General features: G+C 44.4%; 1 protein-coding gene across 1 annotated transcript in view; it reads right to left on the bottom strand.

Annotated features, from left to right (window-relative positions):
• Nucleotides 1–22854, bottom strand: part of LOC124798593 (centrosome-associated protein CEP250-like) — a 457139-nt gene that overhangs the window by 207110 nt on the left and 227175 nt on the right. The window contains exon 3 of the mRNA XM_047262059.1: nt 567–663. Coding sequence (XP_047118015.1) covers nt 567–663 — 97 coding nt within the window. The remainder of the gene's footprint in view (nt 1–566; nt 664–22854) is intronic.

Raw genomic sequence — 22854 nt, 5'->3', positions numbered from 1 at the left:
ACGGCGCGTCGTATCGAATTTTTTCTTGACAACTATTCCTCAGCACAGCCTACCCTGCAACGCTCTTACAAACTTTTCAGACTGTGTCAGAGCAACCTGTATAATAAAATGAACATGATGGTGGAGGTTGTAGTGATGCTTCACTGTCAAGCGACGCATGAACCAACAGTCAGCCCAAGCTCTACGTGCGCAGTTTTCACGAGCTTTCCCCACTCTGGAAGAAGCCAAACAATTTACCTGCTTATCTGTCAGCAATACTGACACAGACATTCGCAGCCTACTACCAAGGGCGTTTTCGGAACCCTTCATCTATAGATGGCAATAGGGCTAATCCATCCAGTGCTTTACGCCTACGCTTCTCTTCCAGTATCGTGTCAATATTAACGGCTTTGACTTCAAGTATAAAACCGACTTGCAGCAGTTTCATTTAAACTGCCGTTGTACTTGTGGTTATAGCCCGTAGGGGAACAGCCCCGGCGGGAAGGTACTCGGCTTCAGCACGTTTTAGACACGTCCCGGCCGCGAGAGACGGGAGGCAGCGGCGGCTGTTTGCGCCGCTGACTTACCGACGCCCTTGTTCTGCAGCATCTCCAGCAGCTTCTTGATGCTCTCGTCGCGGGCCTGCAGCGTCTGCTTCTGCGTCTCTATCCGCAGCTCCAGCTCCTGTGGGCACCAGACACACCAAATTAGCAACACGTCACACGGCTGCAACGAAAAAATCCTGCCGTCTACCAAGAGTAGTCTGCTCATTGCTGCTACACCAGCGTCAACAACTTATTACAAGGCAGACAGGACAACCAAGAGTACAGGATGACAGCATCACCATCAAAGCGAATGGAAACTTGATAAACAACAAGCCGGAAGTCGAAAACATTTTGAATAATCATTTTTTAAATGTTGTAGAGAGAATAGGATCTAAATGTTCATTAGAAGAAGCAAGGCAGTTAATGGAAGAGGCCTTACCCACACCATTTGATACAATTGAAATTCCACCCACCTCTCCATCTGAAATTAGGATGATAATAAACTCTCTCAAGAATAAAAGCTCACATGGGATTGATGGCATTTCCAGCAGGATAATAAAAGCTTGTTCCCAAGAAATAAGTGGGATTCTTAGCCACATATGTAATAGCTCTCTGAAGCAGGGTATTTTCCCAGATAGACTGAAGTATGCCATTGTTAAACCACTGCATAAAAAGGGGGATACGTCTGAAGTCAACAACTACCGCCCAACCTCTCATCTGACTGCCTTATCCAAAATTATTGAAAAAGTAATGTATTGTAGAGTAGCTTCACACCTTTGTAAAAATAAAGTTTTAGCAAAATGTCAGTTTGGTTTCCAGAGGGTTTTTCAATATTAAATGCTCTGAGTAACCGGAAGTCACCCGTTGGGATTTTTTGTGATCTATCAAAGGCTTTTGATTGTGTAAATCATGGAATACTTCTAGATAAGCTCAAGTACTGTGGTATGAATGGGACAGTGCTCAAGTGGTTTAAATCATATCTAACTGGAAGAGTGCAGAAAGTTGAAATAAACAGTTCACATAATATGCAAAAAAAACTGGTGATTTCTCAAACTGGGGAACAATCAAAATGGGGTGCCGCAAGGTTAGGTCTTGGGTCCTCTGCAGTTCTTAATATATATTAATGACTTGCCATTCTATAATCATGAAGATGCAAAGCTGGCACTTTTTGCCGATAATACAAGTATAGCTGTCACACGCAACAGAGAAGAATTAACTGGTGAAATTGAAAATGATGTTTTTCAGAAAATCATTAAGTGGTTCTCAGCAAATGGGCTCTCATTAAACTTTGACAAAACACAGTATAATCAGTTCCACACAGTAACTGGAATGACCTCATTAATAAATATAGACTTCGATCAGAAATCGGCAGCTAAGGTAGAATATTCAAATGGTTCAAATGGCTCTGAGCACTATGGGACTTGACTACTGAGGTCATCAGTCCCCTAGAACTTAGAACTACTTAAACCTCACTAACCTAAGGACATCACACACATCCATGCCCGAGGCAGGATTCGAACCTGCGACCGTAGCGGTCACGCGGTTCCAAACTGACGCGCTTAGAACCGCACGGCCACAAAGGCCGGCTAAGGTAGAATATTCAAAATTTCGAGGTGTATGCATCGATGAGGGGTTGAACTGGAAAAAACACACTGTGGATCTGCTGAAAAGTTTGAGTTCAGCTACTTATGCTATTAGGGTCATTGCAAATTTTGGCGATATACATTTGAGTAAATTAGCTTACCACGCCTATTTTCATTCTCTGCTTTCGTATGGCATCATATTCTGGGGTAACTCATCATTGAGTAAAAGAGTGTTCATTGCACAAAAGCGTGTAATCAGAATAATTGCTGGAGCTCATCTAATATCATCCTGCAGACACTTATTTAAAGAGCTAGAAATCTTCACTGTAGCCTCACAATATATATATATATATATTCACTTATGAAATTTGTTATTAACAATCCGAACGAATTCAAAAGTAATAGCAGTGCACATGGCTACAACACTAGGAGAAAGGATGATCTTCACTACTCAAGGTTAAATCTAACTTTGGCTCAGAAGGGGGTAAATTATGCTGCCAAAAAAGTCTTTGGTCACTTACCTAATAGCATCAAAAGTCTGACAGATAGCCATATAGTATTTAAAAGGAAATTAAAAGAATTTCTTAATGGCAACTCTTTCTACTCATTAGATGAATTTTTGGATATAGTAAGTGGGTAATTTCCCAACCACCACAAAAAAATTAAAAATATTGAGTGTCATGTAATATTTTGTCTAATGTAATATCTTGTATAGACCCTTTTTATTAACCTGACACGTTCCACATCATTACGAAGTGTCGTATTCATGATCTATGGAACAAGTACTAATCTAATCTAATCTAATCTTGAATTTACTGAATGAAGGACGCTATTTACATAGAGTGTTGGAAAGAAAACTGAAACTGGGGCCAGAGCATTGCAGGAGACGTGTTATGGGGCAAAATTTCCATATAACGAAGGCCGGGAATGAATCGTTGTATAACTACGACTATTGCGCGGTAGTCAACTGCCGCCAAAAGCTGGTCGCAATAATTTTTGAGACCGAGACTTACATTCGTAACACACCAGAAATTTTCGATAGAGCGACCCAAATGCTTCTTCGAGGATATTGACTTTGTGAAGGTGGAGGAAACAATTTCGAGAATTTATAGTAAAAATGCTATTTGAGAAAAAAGTGTTTATAATTTAAAATGTTTTATCCTTCACGCAACAGGTTTGGGTTGGGTTGTTTGGGGGAAGAGACCAAACAGCGAGGTCATCGGTCTCATCGGATTAGGGAAGGACGGGAAAGGAAGTCGGCCGTGCCCTTTCAAACGAACCATCCCGGCATTTGCCTGGAGCGATTTAGGGAAATCACGGAAAACCTAAAGCAGGATGGCTGGACGCGGGATTGAACCGTCGTCCTCCCGAATGCCACTCCAGTGCGCTAGCCACTGCGCCACCTCGCTCGGTCTAAAATGTTTTCTTCATCGTCGGAGACTTAGCTTATAGTTCGTTATTTACCTGTTTCTTGAGACCAGATTCCATTAGGAAGTTTTTCCACCAGGTCCATACAAGAATTACAAGGAAAGGAAACTCCAGCATTGGTCGTATAAATTTGAAACAGCTTTCTTATTATTATTACACATCGATTTCAATCGGAGAGTGATCATCTTCAGTCCTATACTAAGTCCTATGGACTCATACAGGCCGGCCGCTGGTGGCCGAGCGGTTCTAGGCGCTTCAGTCTGGAACCGCGCGACCGCTAAGGTCGCAGGTTCGAATCCTGCCTCGGGCATGGATGTGTGTGATGTCCTTAGGTTAGTTAGGTTTAAGTAGTTCTAAGTTCTAGGGGACTGATGACCTGAGATGTTAAGTCCCATAGTGCTCAGAGCCGTTTGAACCATTCCTCATTATGTAGTACAAATTAAAATACTTGGCTTTCAGTTTTCATTATCATAAAAATTGTACCTTACAGTATCACATGTCGACTGCCTTACTATGGGGCCCACTAACCCACCCCCAACCTAAAAAGTACTCTTACCCCCCTGAACTATTGCGCCCCTGAAGTGAGTGGTTCTTGTTGTACCCTTGCCCGGTTCATGGCTGACGCTACAGATCATTCATTTATAATCATCATCATCATCATCATCATCATATGACGTATCACCAGATTAAGCGATGGAAGTTGAAGTTGTCGCCCATAAGAATACATTACCTGCCGGAGTCAACAAGTTAGTGAGGCAGCGGACTGAGGAAAAATTTTGGGGTCCCTTGGGCTGTTTATGGCCGACGCTACAGATCAAATAACACTATACACATTCATGTCACCTACAGAGCTGAATTTCATATCAGTACCACCGATCTCTAATAAACACTGATACAGAATCATTTCCGACAGCTTACACACACATCGGGTCCATGCAGACACATGTTTGTCGAAAAAAATATTAGCAGACCCACCACTTCTTGTAGAGGCATACGACTGGGTTGCCACAAAAGTCCTGTGTACCGAGCGAGGTGGCGCAGTGGTTAGCACACTGGACTCGCATTCGGGAGGACAACGTTTCGAACCCGCGTCCGGCCATCCTGGTTTAGGTTTTCCGTGATTTCCCTCAATCGCTTCGGGCAAATGCCGGGATGGTTCCTTTGAAAGGCCACGGCCGACTTCCTTCCCCATCCTTCCCTAACCCGATAGGACCGATGACGTCGCTGTTTGGTCCCCTTCCCCATATCAACCAACCAAAAGTCCTGTATGCGATAACATCAAGAGGAGGAAAATTCTCCACACTCGTTGCCAAATAACGGACAGCTGAATCAGCACGAACAATAGCAATAGTCAATCACACTTGTCCAACTTCAGCGGTAACATTAGTTAAAGCAGAACCAATAAGTGCACCACGAAACATAGGCTGAACAGGGGAGCCTAGATTTTCCTTGGTCCGTTGCCGCGCTAAGTCGGGATATGGGATATAGACTTCGGCGCGTAATCTGTTCTTAGGAGTGACAACTCAATTTTCATCGCTTAATCTCGTGATACGCCGCATGGTGATGATGTTGATGATGATTATGATCATAAATGACTAATATGTAGCGTCAACCATGAACCTGGAGAGGGTACAACGAGAACAATTCACTATGACTGAGGGGGAGGGGGGGGGGGGAGGAATTTTAAGGAATTAGATTTTGGAAAGTCGGGTTAAATGAATACACATCCACACGCTTGTCGCTGGTGCCGTTTTACGGCCGTAGTTCTGACCTTCGAGTATATGTAAAATTCAGTTCGACTGTACGTCCCCTACTCTGCTTCGACATTTTTATCAGGTTTTGTTTCCTGTACGGTGTTTAACAATATCGATTGAGGCTGCGTAATATGAATATTTATTTGAAGTCTTGTGGAACCAGTATCGGTCATTAAGCCCATCTCTAGCACGATGAGAAAACTAAAGCAAAAACCAATGAGGACTGACATTTACCTAAAAATAATTTCACAACAGTAAATATTATTGTATCATGTCGGCCTACAAACCAACTGTCAGACTGGAGTCCACTAACCTGATGATTGCATTACACTGACGTGATTTTTGATCGAATGTACCTATCGCAAATGGATGACTGAATATGGAAAGTGAAAAGCAAAGAGCACGCATCGCACAGTGGAATTTCAAAGCAAGCGAAGTAGATTGACGCTGATTGAATTGTGTCCCAAATAGCACACTCGAATTTTCCAAGGAACTGCAGTGTATGTAAAAGGAGCACACACAGGCAAAGGTACTTTGACGGTTCTTTATTGATGAGAAGAATTTTTGTTCCTTCTATATTCGGGCGGATTTACTTCCTGTTACAGGTCACAACCATATAACGTGATTGTTTTACAACACTTACATGAGAAAACATTTTCTAGTCCGAGTTAAATGCTAGTGCAAATATTATCGGCTGTCAGAAGCACTTGAATATATAGTAGGTCAAACAATCTCAACATTAGGAAACGATGTTCAGTTGAGGATCAAATACCAGTAAGGATAACAGGTTCGACGTACACATGTGGAACATAATAATTTTCTTTGTAGGGAAAGCTATACATTCACGAGAAAAATAGTGAACCTACTACTACTACTTCAGATACGTTTACGACACAATCTTTGTAACAAGTGACAGATCTTCACGATGCAAAACAAAGTTTACCTTATTTCTTAAAAATTCTGTTAAATTTAAAATAAAACTAATCTTGCACTACCGCAGAGATAGGAGAACTGAGTCTGAAACTGTTGCCCATAAACTTCATATCAGAATTCTGTATTTTGAAGGCCTACGTCAGAAATACAGGTCACACAGAGAACTGCCAGTATCGCTTCAGACATATCCTTCATTGATGCGCCTACTGATGCCTCTACTAGATTCAGAGGTAAAACTGTTAAGAAACACAAAGCAAGGCATCTCTGTTAGCAAAAAAACATTCATACTCTCTTAGTATTTACTTGGACGCATATTAAACTTACGCTGATACAGCTTATCCCGTCAAGAGATATGACATCGAAACAGCGATTTTACTCTGCTTATTTCATGAGACAGTTACACCGGAAGAATATTTCAGGAAATAACGACGGAGTTGTCCACAAAATAAAAATGCTTCTGCAACTGTACTTGTGAGGCAGTCCGCAGGTGAGTCAAATAAAAGAGAGCCAGCAGCGATCAAAATCAGCCAATTTCACACTAAATGGTGATCTTCAGCGTGAAGCTATGTAGGCATGCAGTGTTTTCTTGTCATAGTGACATTGGACGTGGTTTGCCATTAGATTCGTTGCATCCGACAGTAAAATACCAAGTTTGTATGTACAAATCTGATTGTGGATTGAAAGAGGCCTCTAAGCTTAACCTGCCTATCAGATGAACAAAACACAATTATGAGCGTCATATGTAAACTATAGGACACTATCTCCCCACCCTCTACTCTCCACACGCTGAAAAAAAAAAAAATATATATATATATACACTCCTGGAAATGGAAAAAAGAACACATTGACACCGGTGTGTCAGACCCACCATACTTGCTCCGGACACTGCGAGAGGGCTGTACAAGCAATGATCACACGCACGGCACAGCGGACACACCAGGAACCGTGGTGTTGGCCGTCGAATGGCGCTAGCTGCGCAGCATTTGTGCACCGCCGCCGTCAGTGTCAGCCAGTTTGCCGTGGCATACGGAGCTCCATCGCAGTCCTTAACACTGGTAGCATGCCGCGACAGCGTGGACGTGAACCGTATGTGCAGTTGACGGACTTTGAGCGAGGGCGTATAGTGGGCATGCGGGAGGCCGGGTGGACGTACCGCCGAATTGCTCAACACGTGGGGCGTGAGGTCTCCACAGTACATCGATGTTGTCGCCAGTGGTCGGCGGAAGATGCACGTGCCCGTCGACCTGGGACCGGACCGCAGCGACGCACGGATGCACGCCAAGACCGTAGGATCCTACGCAGTGCCGTAGGGGACCGCACCGCCACTTCCCAGCAAATTAGGGACACTGTTGCTCCTGGGATATCGGCGAGGACCATTCGCAACCGTCTCCATGAAGCTGGGCTACGGTCCCGCACACCGTTAGGCCGTCTTCCGCTCACGCCCCAACATCGTGCAGCCCGCCTCCAGTGGTGTCGCGACAGGCGTGAATGGAGGGACGAATGGAGACGTGTCGTCTTCAGCGATGAGAGTCGCTTCTGCCTTGGTGCCAATGATGGTCGTATGCGTGTTTGGCGCCGTGCAGGTGAGCGCCACAATCAGGACTGCATACGACCGAGGCACACAGGGCCAACACCCGGCATCATGGTGTGGGGAGCGATCTCCTACACTGGCCGTACACCACTGGTGATCGTCGAGGGGACACTGAATAGTGCACGGCACATCCAAACCGTCATCGAACCCATCGTTCTACCATTCCTAGACCGGCAAGGGAACTTGCTGTTCCAACAGGACAGTGCACGTCCGCATGTATCCCGTGCCATCCAACGTGCTCTAGAAGGTGTAAGTCAACTACCCTGGCCAGCAAGATCTCCGGATCTGTCCCCCATTGAGCATGTTTGGGACTGGATGAAGCGTCGTCTCACGCGGTCTGCACGTCCAGCACGAACGCTGGTTTAACTGAGGCGCCAGGTGGAAATGGCATGGCAAGCCGTTCCATAGGACTACATCCAGCATCTCTACGATCGTCTCCATGGGAGAATAGCAGCCTGCATTGCTGCGAAAGGTGGATATACACTGTACTAGTGCCGACATTGTGCATGCTCTGTTGCCTGTGTCTATGTGCCTGTGGTTCTGTCAGTGTGATCATGTGATGTATCTGACCCCAGGAATGTGTCAATAAAGTTTCCCCTTCCTGGGACAATGAATTCACGGTGTTCTTACTTCAATTTCCAGGAGTGTATATATAGTCGAGATTCGAAACTCGTGGTTCATGGTTGGTAATACAGAGTGTAAAATGAAAGACTACTTAGAATTAAGTAGAAGACGCGATTAAAGGCAAGAATTAATCAGAATATCTTAATAGTTGGTAAGTACTAAAAACTGATTCTTAATTTTGTGTGTTCTGGAGGTGACAGAAATGATAATAGAGTAATGATATTCCTAGAGTAAAGAGGCATTTGCCCTGATTTTTACAACAAAATAACTAATTGGCTTGATAAGTTACATGCCTTCACCAAGATGACAATGTCCGTTAAAACAGAGTCTTTGTGTGCAATAATGCTGGAAGCTAAAGAAATGAATTAAAATTTGTGCCACGGCCGGGATTCGAACCCGGTTTCGAGCCCCGGCCGTGGCACAAATTTTAATTTATTTCTTCAACTTCCAGCATTATCGTAGATAAATATGAGACTTAAATGTCTCGGGGAAACTATAATTATAAGAGTCTTTGTAGATAAGAAACAGCTTTCAGGCACTGGCGTAAACCAGCATGATGAAATTGATGGTTTTGCAGTAGTGTTTAAATGAGTCAAGGAGGAACAGCAGCAGCCACTTTCAGCTAAACTTCCAGAGAACAACCCGCACTTCTGCGATACAGTCACCAAAATACGTGGACCAGCAGCTTAGGTGCCGTGTTGATAGACGTTTACCTCAGTGCTGAAGCCCCAGAAGCTTGGCTGGATCCATCTCACAGCATTTTGTGTTGATCACGTCGCCAGGTGGTCCTTCAAACCTCCAACATGTTGCCAACAGAGCAATGAATATCTGAGGATGCTCGCGTCTGATGAGCATAAGTAATGAACACATGGAATAATACGTGACCTGTGGCAATTTATCGGTGCTGGATTACAACCGTCATTGTGTCGTCTACTGGTGATACCTGTCTGCATTTGCTAAGATTGCTGGTAATCCGAAATGTACACTCGAATTGCTGATTTTGACTTCACCCGGTCTTACTGTGAAATATATGCAGGAGGAAGCAATGTATTGGTCGACTTTCCAAGGAACGTGCGCTTTCCGAATTTTAACATCAAGAAACATTGTGAGCCACAATGCCTCTCTTGTCGTGTCTAACACTGGAACTGTACGAACATCTTGCGATGCTTTCGCTATTACTAAACGAGCCTGTGACGAGACGCACTGTTCCACTCTGGCTTTCCTCCATTTCCTTTGTCAGCCCTATTTGGTAAGAGGCGCAAACTGTTGACCAATACTCAAATATCGGTCGAACGAGGTTTTTTTTTAAAAAAAAACATTCCCTTCGTGGGAGGAGTACACTTCCTGAAGATTCTTCTAACTAATCCCAGTTTGGCGTATGCTTTTCCTAAAGTTAGTTTTTATAGTCGTAGCACCCTTAAATCGCTCTGTACGGGTACTACCACATATTTAAGGGGTGCTACTATTTTCCGTGATTGTTGGAAAATCCTATAATCAGACTTTATCAAGTCCTTTTACATATTTATACACAGTACTGTTTATGTATATACCGGCGCTCAAGTAAATTCCATGGTCCATGTCCTCCAGAACGCGTTCGATACAGTTCCGCACTATCACCAAATGAAGAGAATACTAGTGTATGGAATCTGAGACCACTTTTATGATCGTCTTCAAGAGTTCCTAGCAATCATAGCACAGCATGTAGATCCGAACAGAAACAAATCTTCGACGCAAAAGTATCTTTGGGCCTACTTCAAGGAAGTGTTATAGCACCATCACATATATAAATGATACAGAGGATAATTTGGGAAGATCCTTAAAGCTGTTCGTGGATTATGCTATTGTACGCTGTTGGTCACTGGAACTGCAACCACAAAAGATACCATTAACAAATTGTTTCTGGTTATTATGTCGCGGTCGAATGGATTTCACATTTACACACAACATTTCCTTCCTATCCGCGGAGGAAATTTTCAAGAAAAGCTGTAGCTTCTTCGAGTGTCCGATTCACACCCTGGCTCGCTACTGACTGCAGGAAAATTTCGTTTAGACGTGCTCCCGCGCGATGGCCTGACGTCACACGCTTTGAATACCCCAGCGCAATTGGCCGTTGTCGACTAGCGTCGTCCGCTGTTGCTGTTACCCCACGGTGGAAGACTGGTACACATCTTCAGCACCGGGTTCTAAATATCATTCAGTTTCACGCTTCCTCCTTCATATCTAAATTCCTGGCTGCTTTACAATCTGTATGGTCGCTCTGTATAACTTTTCATAGTATCCGCTTGTGGCTTCCAGTACTGCAGACCTATCAAAATGAATGTGGTTGTCTCCTGGCAGGAAACCATGTTCCGCAACAGCTGATCCATCAGCTCCGCCCTTCTACAATTGCCGTTATGCTCTCTAGTCGTCTTTTGAAAGTTCTTTTTGTAGTACCCACGTACACCTCACCACAACTACAAGGAAACCTGTAAATTCTTGATTTTTCCAATGGTTTGCAGACATCGTTTGAGCGAGCGAGGATGTGAATCAGACACTCGAAAAGCTCCGAACCTCCTTGACAATGTCCTCCGCAGATTGTGACGAAACGTTGGGCTTAAATGTGAAATCCATTAGACCTCGGCGTAATAGCCCGGAACATCTAATTAATTTTGACATTTCCGGCAGTAAAAGTTTACATTTTAGAAGGAAAGAAAGTAACAAAATTTTACTTATTGTGCATATGCAGTATAGTACAAAGAGCAGACGATTAAGTTTGTAGATAATTTGAGGATATTTAAAGTGCGAAAATAGTGCACAGAGCTGCTACCTCTAGAGTAACAATGGCTGCAGTGAGGCTAGGTACTGAGTTGGCCGGGCTTGGGTGACAGATACGGGTGTGTCATTTCATACTGCTTCAGCCCTATCAGTTGGACTGGCTGGTGAGTAGTGGTGTTCCAGTCTCTTGGCAACCTATGATGTGAACTTTTCATAGGTTGGAAGATCTCGAGAACGTGCTGGTCATGGAAATAGCCGACTATTCCCTTTTTGTGGTTGGTTAGGACCACTTGGGCACTTTCAGTCTTGCACTATCTTTAGCAAAGATAACGTCACTGAGGCCTCGAAGCTAGGGCCCAGCCACTACTCTTAACACGTCAGAAATGTTGTCAAAAGCACCGGCTATGCAAACCACAGGTGATCATGTTCTGTACCCATTGACACCCCTATACAGTCACATCGGGTACTGAACCCTATTGACGATGACAAATTTGATCTAACTTTTCTGTCCACGCCTGATGCAAAAGCATAAACCATAGACAGAGGAATAGTCTTCTGAATGTAAACTATGAGTGAAGTCAAGGCCGTCGAGTAACTAAGCAAGGTCGTTTTGGTTGCAGCAGTATGACGATAAACTAGGAACAGAATGCAGGCTGGAACTATAGAGACTGGCCGCCCAACTGCCCTAGTTCTGAGAGTGAGGCGTAGCCCATGTGACACGCCAGTCTAACCTCCTGCAGAACCAACGGCAGTTATCATAACTAGATCCAGCGACATACAGCGTGTCTGCATCGCTGTCAATGCCCGCTGTAGGCAGTGGTGCTAAACTGACAACGTTTGTTGTCCTGGGCTCTTCCAAACACGGGTACGACCACCGTGCTACTGTAAGTAGACCTGGGAGTCGTGTGAAAAGACGACGTGGTGCCACTGCTGTGTCATTGGACGCATCAGTGACGGGAGACATCTCTCTGTTGGTGTGTCAAGGGAAGCTACAGCACTCGTCACCGTGTTGACAGTCAGAGTTGCTCCACACGACATCACACTCCCGTGTGGATACTTGTAATTTTGCAAACAAGTCAGTTTCCTGACTCAAAGTACGTGACGTGACTGTACGATACTGTATGGCCAGAAGCACTATACGTCTGTCCTCCCAGGCGCTAGAATCGTGGAACCTTTGAGATCTTGCATGACGTTGAGTGTTGTCCTCCTGAACTCTTGGATTCCATATTCACTTGACAGTCGTGGAATCCTGGCTAAGGTGAGCAGCAATATCGTGAAATGATATGCCGCATTCTTGTTACGCCACGATCCTGCTGTTGTCGAATGTTTCTTACACGACACTGAACATGGTCTTCTCACATACAAACAACATTCTAATACGATTTCTGAACAAAAAAAATGCTCGCTCGCACTTTGCCCTACAAACTTAACGTGGTCTGCAATACGTACTGCAGTTTCCCTGGCTTGTTTCCAGTCGAGCACGTGTGGGATGAGGTGCGACGACGAGTGAATCGTGCGACTCCTCCACACAAAACTTTTCCAGACCCACGCGTACAGATCGGGCAGTGTGGAAGCAGCATTCCTCACCTTTATGATGGACTCCATGCCAGAGTCGGTGTCTGCATTGCCGCCTGTGCAGGCTACACTGCGTACTACTATGGGTCTATTCCTGGTACCCCGGAACCGTTTGAGTTGCGTATCTGTGAATGTAATCAATCCATGTACTCCATACGTATTTTTCCTACAGTTAATTCTGAAGGAAATAGAAAACTCTCACTGAGTGTTTAATTTTTCCGGCAGTGTAAATCAAGATGTAGAATACAGTGCGTGGAACAACGTGCGTTCACACGCTCGATTTACATGGCAAAATACGGCTCTGGAACGATTGATGTTTACAATACAGACCACGTTTTCATTTTGTTTTATTACTTACAGTGGCGGGCATTTTATTCGTAAATATTTGCGAACATGGTAGCATGGCTATGAATTGGGCACCAGGCCAGCTCAATTTACAGGGATTCACTGCGAAACACTCTTAATAACTTGTCAGTAACAAAATCGAGATACGACAAGAGATATGCTTTAATGATTCCAACGAGTGGTTTCATAAAATTGTGAGGCACATCTTTATTTCGAAACTGAACAAATGGGTTTCATTTTGTGATCGATGTAGTATAACAGGCTGAACGATGATGGTCAAACAAGCTGGCTGCAAATAGATTCTTAAACAGAATCGCGACTCAGTTTTCATTACTTCTTTGTATAAATCTTGACCGCTGGCATTTAATTTTAAAATTCTCTGTGACCAGACAAAAAACTATGGCATAATTTTTTATTACTGTATTTTCGTTTTCTTTGAATCGAACGACGTTTTCGATTCATTCTAAATGCCGTGCTAACCGACTTACATATACATTCTGAAACAGGTCCCTTTAGCTGAAGTACCAAATTACCAAACGACATTTACACTTAGTAACCAGTAAGATTATTATGCACTGTGTTTGTGAGATGACAATAAAAGCTTTCTCTGTCGTGTGTTTAAATTCTTCGATACTAACTGCTCCGAAAAGGTAATGAATTGAACACTTTGCAAACAGGGAAAGCATGAAAAGCCTAGAGCGCTGCTCTCGTATGACAAACCCCAATTGGTAATGTGCTATCTGATTTGCACGTGCAGGAGAATGGTGTTCCTCAGGGAAGCGTTTTAAGTGTCACCCTCTTTGCCATCGCCATTAACAGTATCACGTCCACTATCCGGAGTCCTGCCCAGTGCTCCTTGTTTGTGGACGATTTTGCTGTTTTCTGTTCTTCTTCCAGTCTTGTCACTGCTAGTCGGCAGCTGCAGCTTACGATAAAGCGATTAGAGGCATGGACTGCGAAGACGGGTTTTACCTTTTCTGCAGACAAATGTGTGTGTGTTCATTTTAATCGTTCTCGGCGTGCTTTTACCTCCTCTGAATTGCGTCTGAGGGACACCATTCTTCCTTTTAGAGACACTGTGAGGTTCCTGGGCCTCACTTTTGATTCCAAGTTGTCGTGGTTGCCGCACCTTAAAGACCTCAAGGTGCGGGCCCTGAAGGCGCCGAATATTTTGAAGTGTCTGAGCCATCGGTCCTGGGGAGCAGATCGGGTGCGTCTGCTGCAGTTTTATAGGGCTTTCGTCCGGTCGCGTCTTGACTATGGATGCACCGTGTATGGGTCAGCGAGGCCTTCGTATCTGAAGATTCTTGACGCAGTACACCATGAGGGTATCAGGCTCGCCACTGGTGCCTTCCGTACCAGTCCCATCCCCAGCCTGTGTGCTGAAGCAGGGGAACCGCCGCTCGCCATCCGGCGGAAACTCCTCATGGTGCGACGGGTGTGTCAATTCCTTGCCTTTCCTACCTCCCCTGCGTACCCTACTGTTGCCCGACCGCCTATGGAACGTCTCTTTTCCAGTCGTCCAAGGGCAACGAGACCATTTGGGATTCGTGCCAAGCATTTGCTTGAGTCCCTTGGTGTGGAGCGTGTGGCACCCCAACTCCAGGGTTTTACCCGCCTGCCTCCCTGGTTGCTCCAGAGGCCCAGCGTCCTTTTAGACTTGTCAGAGTACCGGAGGAGCTGCACTCCTGCGTTTGTTTTTACCTCCTTATTTTACAATGTTTTAAACCAGTATTCCGACCATGTACCAGTGTTTACGGATGGCTCTAAACCGGGGGTCTCTGTTGGTTGTGCTGTTGTTTCCCCTGATCGAGTCACCAAGTTACGGCTTCCTGCGGCGTTTACCATCTTTGATGCCGAATTGTTTGCGATCTTGCGGGCATTGGAGCAGATGAGATATGTTCCCAGTCTTAAGTTTCTCATCTGTTCTGACTCCCTGAGTGCCCTTCAGACCATGCAACACTTGTACCCAGCGGATACGGTCGTCCAGAACATCCATGATGCCCCACTCCAACTGCAACGTCAGGGGAAGGAGGTTTCCTTCTGCTGGGTGCCGGGGCACGTGGGTATTAGGGGAAACGAACTGGCGGATGTCGCTGCCAAAGATGCATGTTCCCTCCCTCAAGTTGTTGAATGTGCCGTCCCCCTCCATGCTGTTACCTCCGTTTTGCGTTTTCGTGTTATGCGTCAATGGTAAGAAGAGGAGTGGCTGGCAGTCGGTGAAAATAAGCTGCGTTTGGTCAAGGCCACCACGCGGCCATGGCGTATGTCCTACCAGTCGTGCAGGCGGGATGAGGTTCTCCTCACTCGCCTTCGCATCGGGCACAGTCCCTTAACGTGGTTTTATACTCCGGCGGGTGGACCCTCCAATCTGCAGTGCTTGTGGCGTCCAGATTACTGTCCGCCACATTTTACTTGACTGTCCTTTATTCTCTGATCAGAGGGCGGTGGTTTCCTTGCCACCGGATTTGCCCTCTATTTTGCAAGACGACGCAACGACTGTGGTTAAGGTCTTACGGTTTTGTGTCCTGTCCAATTTGTTGCCTCGGATTTTAGGGAGAGGGTTTTAATGTGCTGCTGGGTGACTGGCTCACCCAGGTTTTAGGTGAGAGGTCCGCCAGTCACGATTAGCTACTTGTTTCACTTCGATTTCTGTTCTCTTTTCCTTGTGTTTCCTTTCCTTTTTTAGTGCGTTTCTTTTCCTCTTGTTTTGCCTCTGTATGTGAGGATTTGGAACTGCGTCAGGCCTGTGTCTTTTAGCCGTTCTCCTTGTTCGCTGTCCGTCTTCGTCCCTTCACCGCATGTGTTCCTGTTTCCTATGCGTTTGGGCGCTGATGACCACGCTGTTTAGCGCCCGAAAACCTCAAACCACACACACACACACACACACACACACACACACACACACACACACACACACAAACCCCAATTGTCTCCAAGGAAGTAAACGCCGAAAGTTGTGAGTGCTTCAGCTAGGGAACTGCACCAATAATTAACAGTAATTTAAGCATATGTGACAGTATGTGTGTTAGAATAGCCTACTAAAAATCTTTATATTCGTAGTAAACACAAAAAGGGAAACACCCCATCGCACCCCTCTCAGATTTACTGGTAAGTTGGCCAAGTTGGTCCATTGGATAGTCCGTCAAAAACTGAACACACATCCAGCATGAAAACAGGAAGAAGGTGTACTGAACTGTGGTAAAAAGAAGAAAATATGTGTAAAATCGAGCATCGTTAATGGTGTCGTGTTATGGTTGTGTGGTGACGGTGGTGGACTGCAACACGGGAGATCCGCCCGGTCCAATATATATATATTTCCATCATAAAATTACGAGCTTTCCGTCCGGTCATTGCCGTGTCTGTTCGCTGTATTCAAATTTGTGTATGTGTCAATTTCCAACAGCGAAGTGTAACGAAGTGATCTCCAGACATACGTACCTCCTATTTGTTCTACGCACGTACTACATGTGTTCCGTTTTGGAAGTTCTGACTCTTGAATTTCTTCGTTGCATCATATTTCACACCCGTTTATTTGCTGTTTTCATTTCTGTGAGAAGTGTATGCGGCATCTCGCCTGTTCTCACTATTCGCCACATTTACTTGCGACGGTACTTTAATCTTACAACAAGAGTCATATTCTGTGATGAACTGTGAGAGCAGGCGCGAAGCCGTATAGACCTCTCGCAGAAATAGAAACAGCAAATAAACGGGTCTGAAATATGTTACAACGAGGGAATTGAAGAGTCAAAACTTCCAAAAGGGGACGCAAGAGGCATAACATGTGATAACTGTGTAGAAAAAACAGGAGCTACGTACTTTTGAAGGCCCCTTCGTTACACGTCGCTGTCGCAAACTGACAGAAATTTGAATGCAGCGAACAGTCACGTCAATGACCGGACGGAAAGCTCGTGATTTTGTAAAGAAAAAAAAATTGGAGTGGGTGAGATTTGAACCAGGATATCCCGCGTCGCAGCCCAACGCCGTGACCACATAAACACGACACGATGGCTGTTTAACGCCTCTCGAAATTACAAATATGTCCGCCCCTGGTAGCTGAGTGGTCAGCGCGACGGAATGTCGTACCTAATGGCCCGGGTTCGATTCCCGGCTGGGTCGGAGATTTTCTCCGCACAGGGAGTGGGTGTTGTGTTATCCTTATCATCATCCTCCCCATCGACACGCAAGTCACCGAAGTGGCGTCAACTCGAAAGACTTGCACCAGGCGAACGGTCTACCCGATGTGAGGCCCTAGCCACACGGCATTTTCATTACAAATATTAAATTTGGACGGTTCACTGTTTCTATTTTTCTTCTTTGTTCCATAGTTCAGTACACCTTCTTCCTGTTTTCATGCTTCATCTGTGTTCAGGTTTTGGCAGACTATCCAATGGGCCATTTTACCACTAAATCTGAAAAGGGGGGGGGGGCGGTGCGATGGGGAATTCCCCTTTTAAGTAGTGTGTTGTTTTTGTTTGGTTCCTTAGTTCCTGGGGATAGTCCTGCTGCTTCCCTTAGTTCAGTGTCTCTTATATCCATTCAGAATCTTGTCTTCGAATCCTAAATTTCAAGTACTACAAATATTTTCTGATGGTGGTGCTCCACTGTTTTTATGTAACTAAGAAATGACATCTTGGAGACCACCGTAAGCAGCCTATTGTAGTTTACAATACGTTACTTCTCTATTTCAGTTTTTCATCCGTGATTTGTTGCTGACTTCAAAGAAATGTATCTTTTTTTATAGTCGAAAGTAGATGCAGGCAGTAGAATACTACTTCCACTCGTTTCAATGTTTTACTTTTACAGCAGACACTCGCCACTGTCGCTCGGTCACAAGCGATAATGACAGCACAAGGATCCTGGTCACTGAATGCAGAAAGCTTCCAGGCATACCGCTTAAAAAACAGCCCAATTACTGTAGCTACAATGAGGCATACGTTGCAATACTGATAACAGATAACAGAAAAAGAGAAGAGGTGAAGTTTGAAAGTAGTAAAAGTAAAGGGCAGAGATATCGTATCTACAGACTATCCAACGCCATCCTGGCTCTTAGCTCTCGAGGACGCATCATTAGCCGTTGTTAGCAGGGGATTTCAGTTTTTAACTAAACGGTGTTCTCACTGACTAATACGGTACTCCACAGCATGTCTCCTTCCCGTAATCTCTTCAGATGCCTCACGAGTCTGAAGAGAAATGGACGGTGCACTGAGATGTACCCTTTTCGTTCAGAAAATGTTTCCTGGTAATACGTGTATGGTAGCTTGGCACACTTTGGTCAAGAGTATACAGATGTTTGTAGCGCCCTTCATCAATAGTGTACTGTATTCTCCTGTTCTGGGCATGCAATAGCTGTCGGGTTAAATTTCTATGGTGTGATTTTTTTTAAATTTTTTTTAGGAACTCCCCAACAGAATAGAAGGAGTGAGCCATGAGGAAATTCTTCAGTTTAGGCTTAGAAGTGCGTGTATTACTGCTACGATTTTATTTAATTATAGTTGTAACTTACTGAAAATGGATGCAACAGAATACTGCACGCCTTTCTGAACAAGAGTCAAAGAGGTGCAATCCAAAAGAAAGATCGGGTTTCCATCCAGTATTAACTGAGTGGAAGCTGCTAATTCTTGAGACATTAAAGGAATTACATATTGAGAGGCCAACGTCAGAATTCCCAGACTCCTGAACTGAGATCGAGAAGAACTTACTGCACGTATTACCCGAACTATGCGTTTCTGAGCCAGAAATACCCTTTGTGAATGGGAAGAGTTGCCGCAGAATATAATGTGGTATGTCATTAGTGAATGAAAATATGCAGAGTTTACTAATTTTCGTGTTGAACTATCACTTGTTGCAGATGGTTTTCTAATGGTAAATATAGCAGCATTCAGTTTTTCAATGAGATCCTGAATTAGGATATTTCATGACAGTATACCGTCTAGCTGAGTACCTAGGAATTTTGAGTGCTGAGTCTCACTAATCAAATGCCCATTATATGTAATCAAAATATTAGTTTTAGTTGAACCGTGTGTCAGAAACTGCAAAAACCGGGTCTTACTGTCATTTAGCACAGCGACAGTGACTCCATCACAGTGCGAAGTCACATGTAACACGCAGATTGCTGCAAACCGAATTCAGGCTTTTATATCTCTTGTCCAATAGTCAGCTTAAAGTTTTACAGGTTTTGGACCACCTTACGTTAGAACCAACATTAGGAATGAATCACACATCTTCAGCAATTTATTTTCCTGCGGTCAGTTCGCTTTCCTCACAATCTGGCCGGGTTATGCTCCCCCCGAAGTGTCTACCGAACTGACGAAGTACAGAGCTACATGTTGGAAGGCAGTACAATAAACCCCTGAAAATCGATAGGAAATTAGAATTTAATGAGGACATAAGGGAAGGAGTTCAGGCTCGGAATGGACAAGGATGGTGAAAGAAACCTGTCGTGGTCCTTCCGTAGACATGCCCACACTCACATCAAGTCACTGGGTGTAGCTGCGGGAAACGTAAGACTGAATGACTGGACCGGAATTTGGCCCGCTCCTCCTGAGTGCTAGCCTGTGTCTTTAACTGTTGCGCCATCTCGCTCAGTCGAACCAAATTTTTTGCAGAGATTTCTTAGGCAGATGAGGTAAAGAAAAACGGCTAAGTTTATGCTGGAAAATCCAAGAGGTGTACTCTGTTTACGCCTTTCAATTTAATTTCTTTTTAATTTTCTGCCTAAGATGGCGTGGGCTGTTGAGATGCGGCCCACTCTAGAGCCTGGTTCCGATCAGCCAGATACGAAGCTCTAGAGCAGAAGTCTCCAAACTTTTTAGTCTACGGGCCACATTGATTCCTCCACGAAGTCATAAGGGCCAAGATCTACCTAATGGGATTAAAGCACCCTAGCACTCCATGATCACCGTAATGTAAGGCCAAAGGAAAGATGAAATCGCAAAAATCTAAGGTTGTGGGAATAGCTAGCACTGAAACGAACTACGATTTTTATTTAATTACATAATTTTGATTGTGAACGAACCTGACCTAAATTCTGGCGAATTTCACCGACAAAAAGGTATCTCACTGCACATTCTTCACGAAAGCGTCCTGCAAAGTTAACGAAATCTCAAAATCATTGTTTGCAACACTATTACTGCAAGACGTAACAGAGGCAGAGTATGTAAACGCATTGTTATTTCAAGAGGTGCAACAATAAGTTTAGTTATGTAATCTTGTAGCGAGTAGCGTATTGGTCGCAATAGGCCTCGAAACTCAATTGTTGGCAGTGTAGGTACCACCTCAAATATTTGGCGGGCCGGATACGGGGGATGTCCGGCCAGCTAACGAGGGCCGGTTTGCCGAACCTCGCGGGCCGGTTTCGGCCCGCAGGCCGTAGTTTGGAGACCCCTGCGCTAGAGCTAGGGCAGAATGACGTCGAAAAATAAAAGTGTAGAAGATGATTATCAGTTCCAGTGTTTGCTTAACGAACCAAGAATACCTCTCGAAAACCTACATCTACATCTACACCTCCGATCACAGATTACTCTGCAATTCACAGTTAAGTGCCTGGCAGTGTGTTCATCGAACTACGTTTAAGTACGGCTCTACCATAAGAGTCTCGAACACAGCGCAGGAGAAACGAACATTTAGGTCTTTCCGTGCGATCTCTGATTTCTCTCATTTTATTATATCATTTCTCCCTATGTAGGTGGGCGCCAAGAAAATATTTCCACTCTCTGAGGAGAATGTTAGTGATTGAAATTCGATGAGAGTGTTCGGCCGCAGTGGAAAACGCATATGTTTTAACAACAACGATCCCAATTCGTGTATCGTATCCGTAGCACACTCTCCCCTACTTAGCGATAGTACAAAACGAGCTGCCCTTCTCTGAACTTTTTCGATGTCCTCCATCAGTCCCGTCTAATGCACATCCCACACTGCACAGTAATAGTCTAGCAGAGGGCGGACAAACGTAGTGTAAGCAGTCTCTTTCTTTCATGGTTTTGAGCAAATTGTCTCTTTTTGCAGCCTAGATTGGAACCGAGCGATTGAAGTTATTTTTAATTTGTTTCTGTGTCATTGCGTCCCGGACAAAAATACAACGGTCTAGTATGTGCACGCATGCATATCTTTGCATGTTCGTTACAGAGTAAATTCTATGACGTGCTCGACGTTTAACGCAGTCTACCTGAGAGTAGCGTCTACGAACATATTTCCACGAGCTTATTTCTATGGAAAAATTCACTATATGCCTACACGAACATTTATTTCTGTTACCACGCTTTTATTACTAGGAGAAGACGTCATAAAGACCGCCAATATCAAATTTAAATAATGATGTACGTTTTATGCTGATGCTGATACAAAGGTGTTGCTTCCGCACTGGAGTGGGTGGAGTTCAAATCCCGTTCCGGCTATCTAGATTTAAGTTTTCCGTAGTTTCGCTAAATCATTCGAGGTCGATACTCGTATGGTTTCTACAGGGAGGCGTTGGTATATTTACTACAGCTTTGTGTAGCTAATCTGGAGCTCTGTCTCTAATCATGTTGTCGCCAACGAGGGGTTAAATCTAAATCTTTCTTACTTGTCTCTCTCTGTTTTGTGCAAAATTAAGGCTACTCTGCAATAATGTCTTTGTTTCACTACTAAAGTAATAAATTAGATTCAGATTAGAGAAATCAGTGGAGAAAAGCCATTTCTATACCAGCCAAAAATTCTTTGGACATATTGTAACGCCAACAGACAGGAAACACTCAATCGCGTCGATGTTGCACCCTGGTGAATCAGTTACGCGGTAAATGAATAACGAGATAATCACAGCACGTTGTAATAGCCAACTAAATTGGGCGATAATGGAAAGCATATGCCCATCATGTACGGCATTAAACAAACAGCCAGAATTACACGTTTGACTATGTTGATTAACATATTAACTCGTGAAATTTCCAATCGCAGATACCACTAACGGTGCCAAAATATGTTGAAAACTAACAGAAAATAGATGGTCCTGTGGTATCGTTAGCTGGGAGATCCGAAAGGGTGGTTTTAGTACTGCTCACGTACATAGTCACAATCCTACACGATTAGGTCTCGTGTATAAGTGCATCTGTGAATTTCAGAATTTATAGCTGTTAATGTTGCTGGCTTTTAAGTTACCATATTGATGCATCAGACGAAAGTGGTGGCTGGGAAATTATTCTGATTTTCCTAGAATGAGCATCAAACGAACGTTGACTGCTCGTCCTCTATGAGACGACGTGTTAGGCCCTTGGAATATCCCATTACATCACTTGCACTGACAGGCATAGACAGTCCCCATACTGTTATTCTCAGGGATTACTCTGAAGTGACCCGCCTCCGAATCTGAGTGCTCAGCGCGGTTGGCTGCTATTGGGGGAGGAGGGCGGGGGGTGCCTGGGTTCGATTCCCGGTACTGCCAGGATTTTTCCTTGGTGGAACGGTGTGAACTTATCTACTAAGCGTTGTAATGCCAAATGAGAAGCAATTTGACTGAGTAGTAGTGGCTGCAAGTCACGAAAACTGATAAAGGTGGCGAAAGCGGTGTGCTGACCCCATGCCCCTACACACTGCATCCAGTGACGCCATTGGCGAAGGATTATACGGCGGTCGATCGATACCGATGAGGCCACCAGGGCCTGTGGACAGAGTTTACTTTTTCACCCTAAAGTGACTTGTGTATTTGAATTCATATCTCAACAAACACTTCACTTCCACAGTGCTTCAGCATCATACACTTAGTAGAA

The sequence above is a fragment of the Schistocerca piceifrons genome, chromosome 5, assembly GCF_021461385.2.
Source record: "Schistocerca piceifrons isolate TAMUIC-IGC-003096 chromosome 5, iqSchPice1.1, whole genome shotgun sequence".
NCBI classification, from domain to species: domain Eukaryota; kingdom Metazoa; phylum Arthropoda; class Insecta; order Orthoptera; family Acrididae; genus Schistocerca; species Schistocerca piceifrons.
Note: the sequence above shows the minus strand (reverse complement) of the source record. Positions and strands in the feature narration are given on the sequence as shown.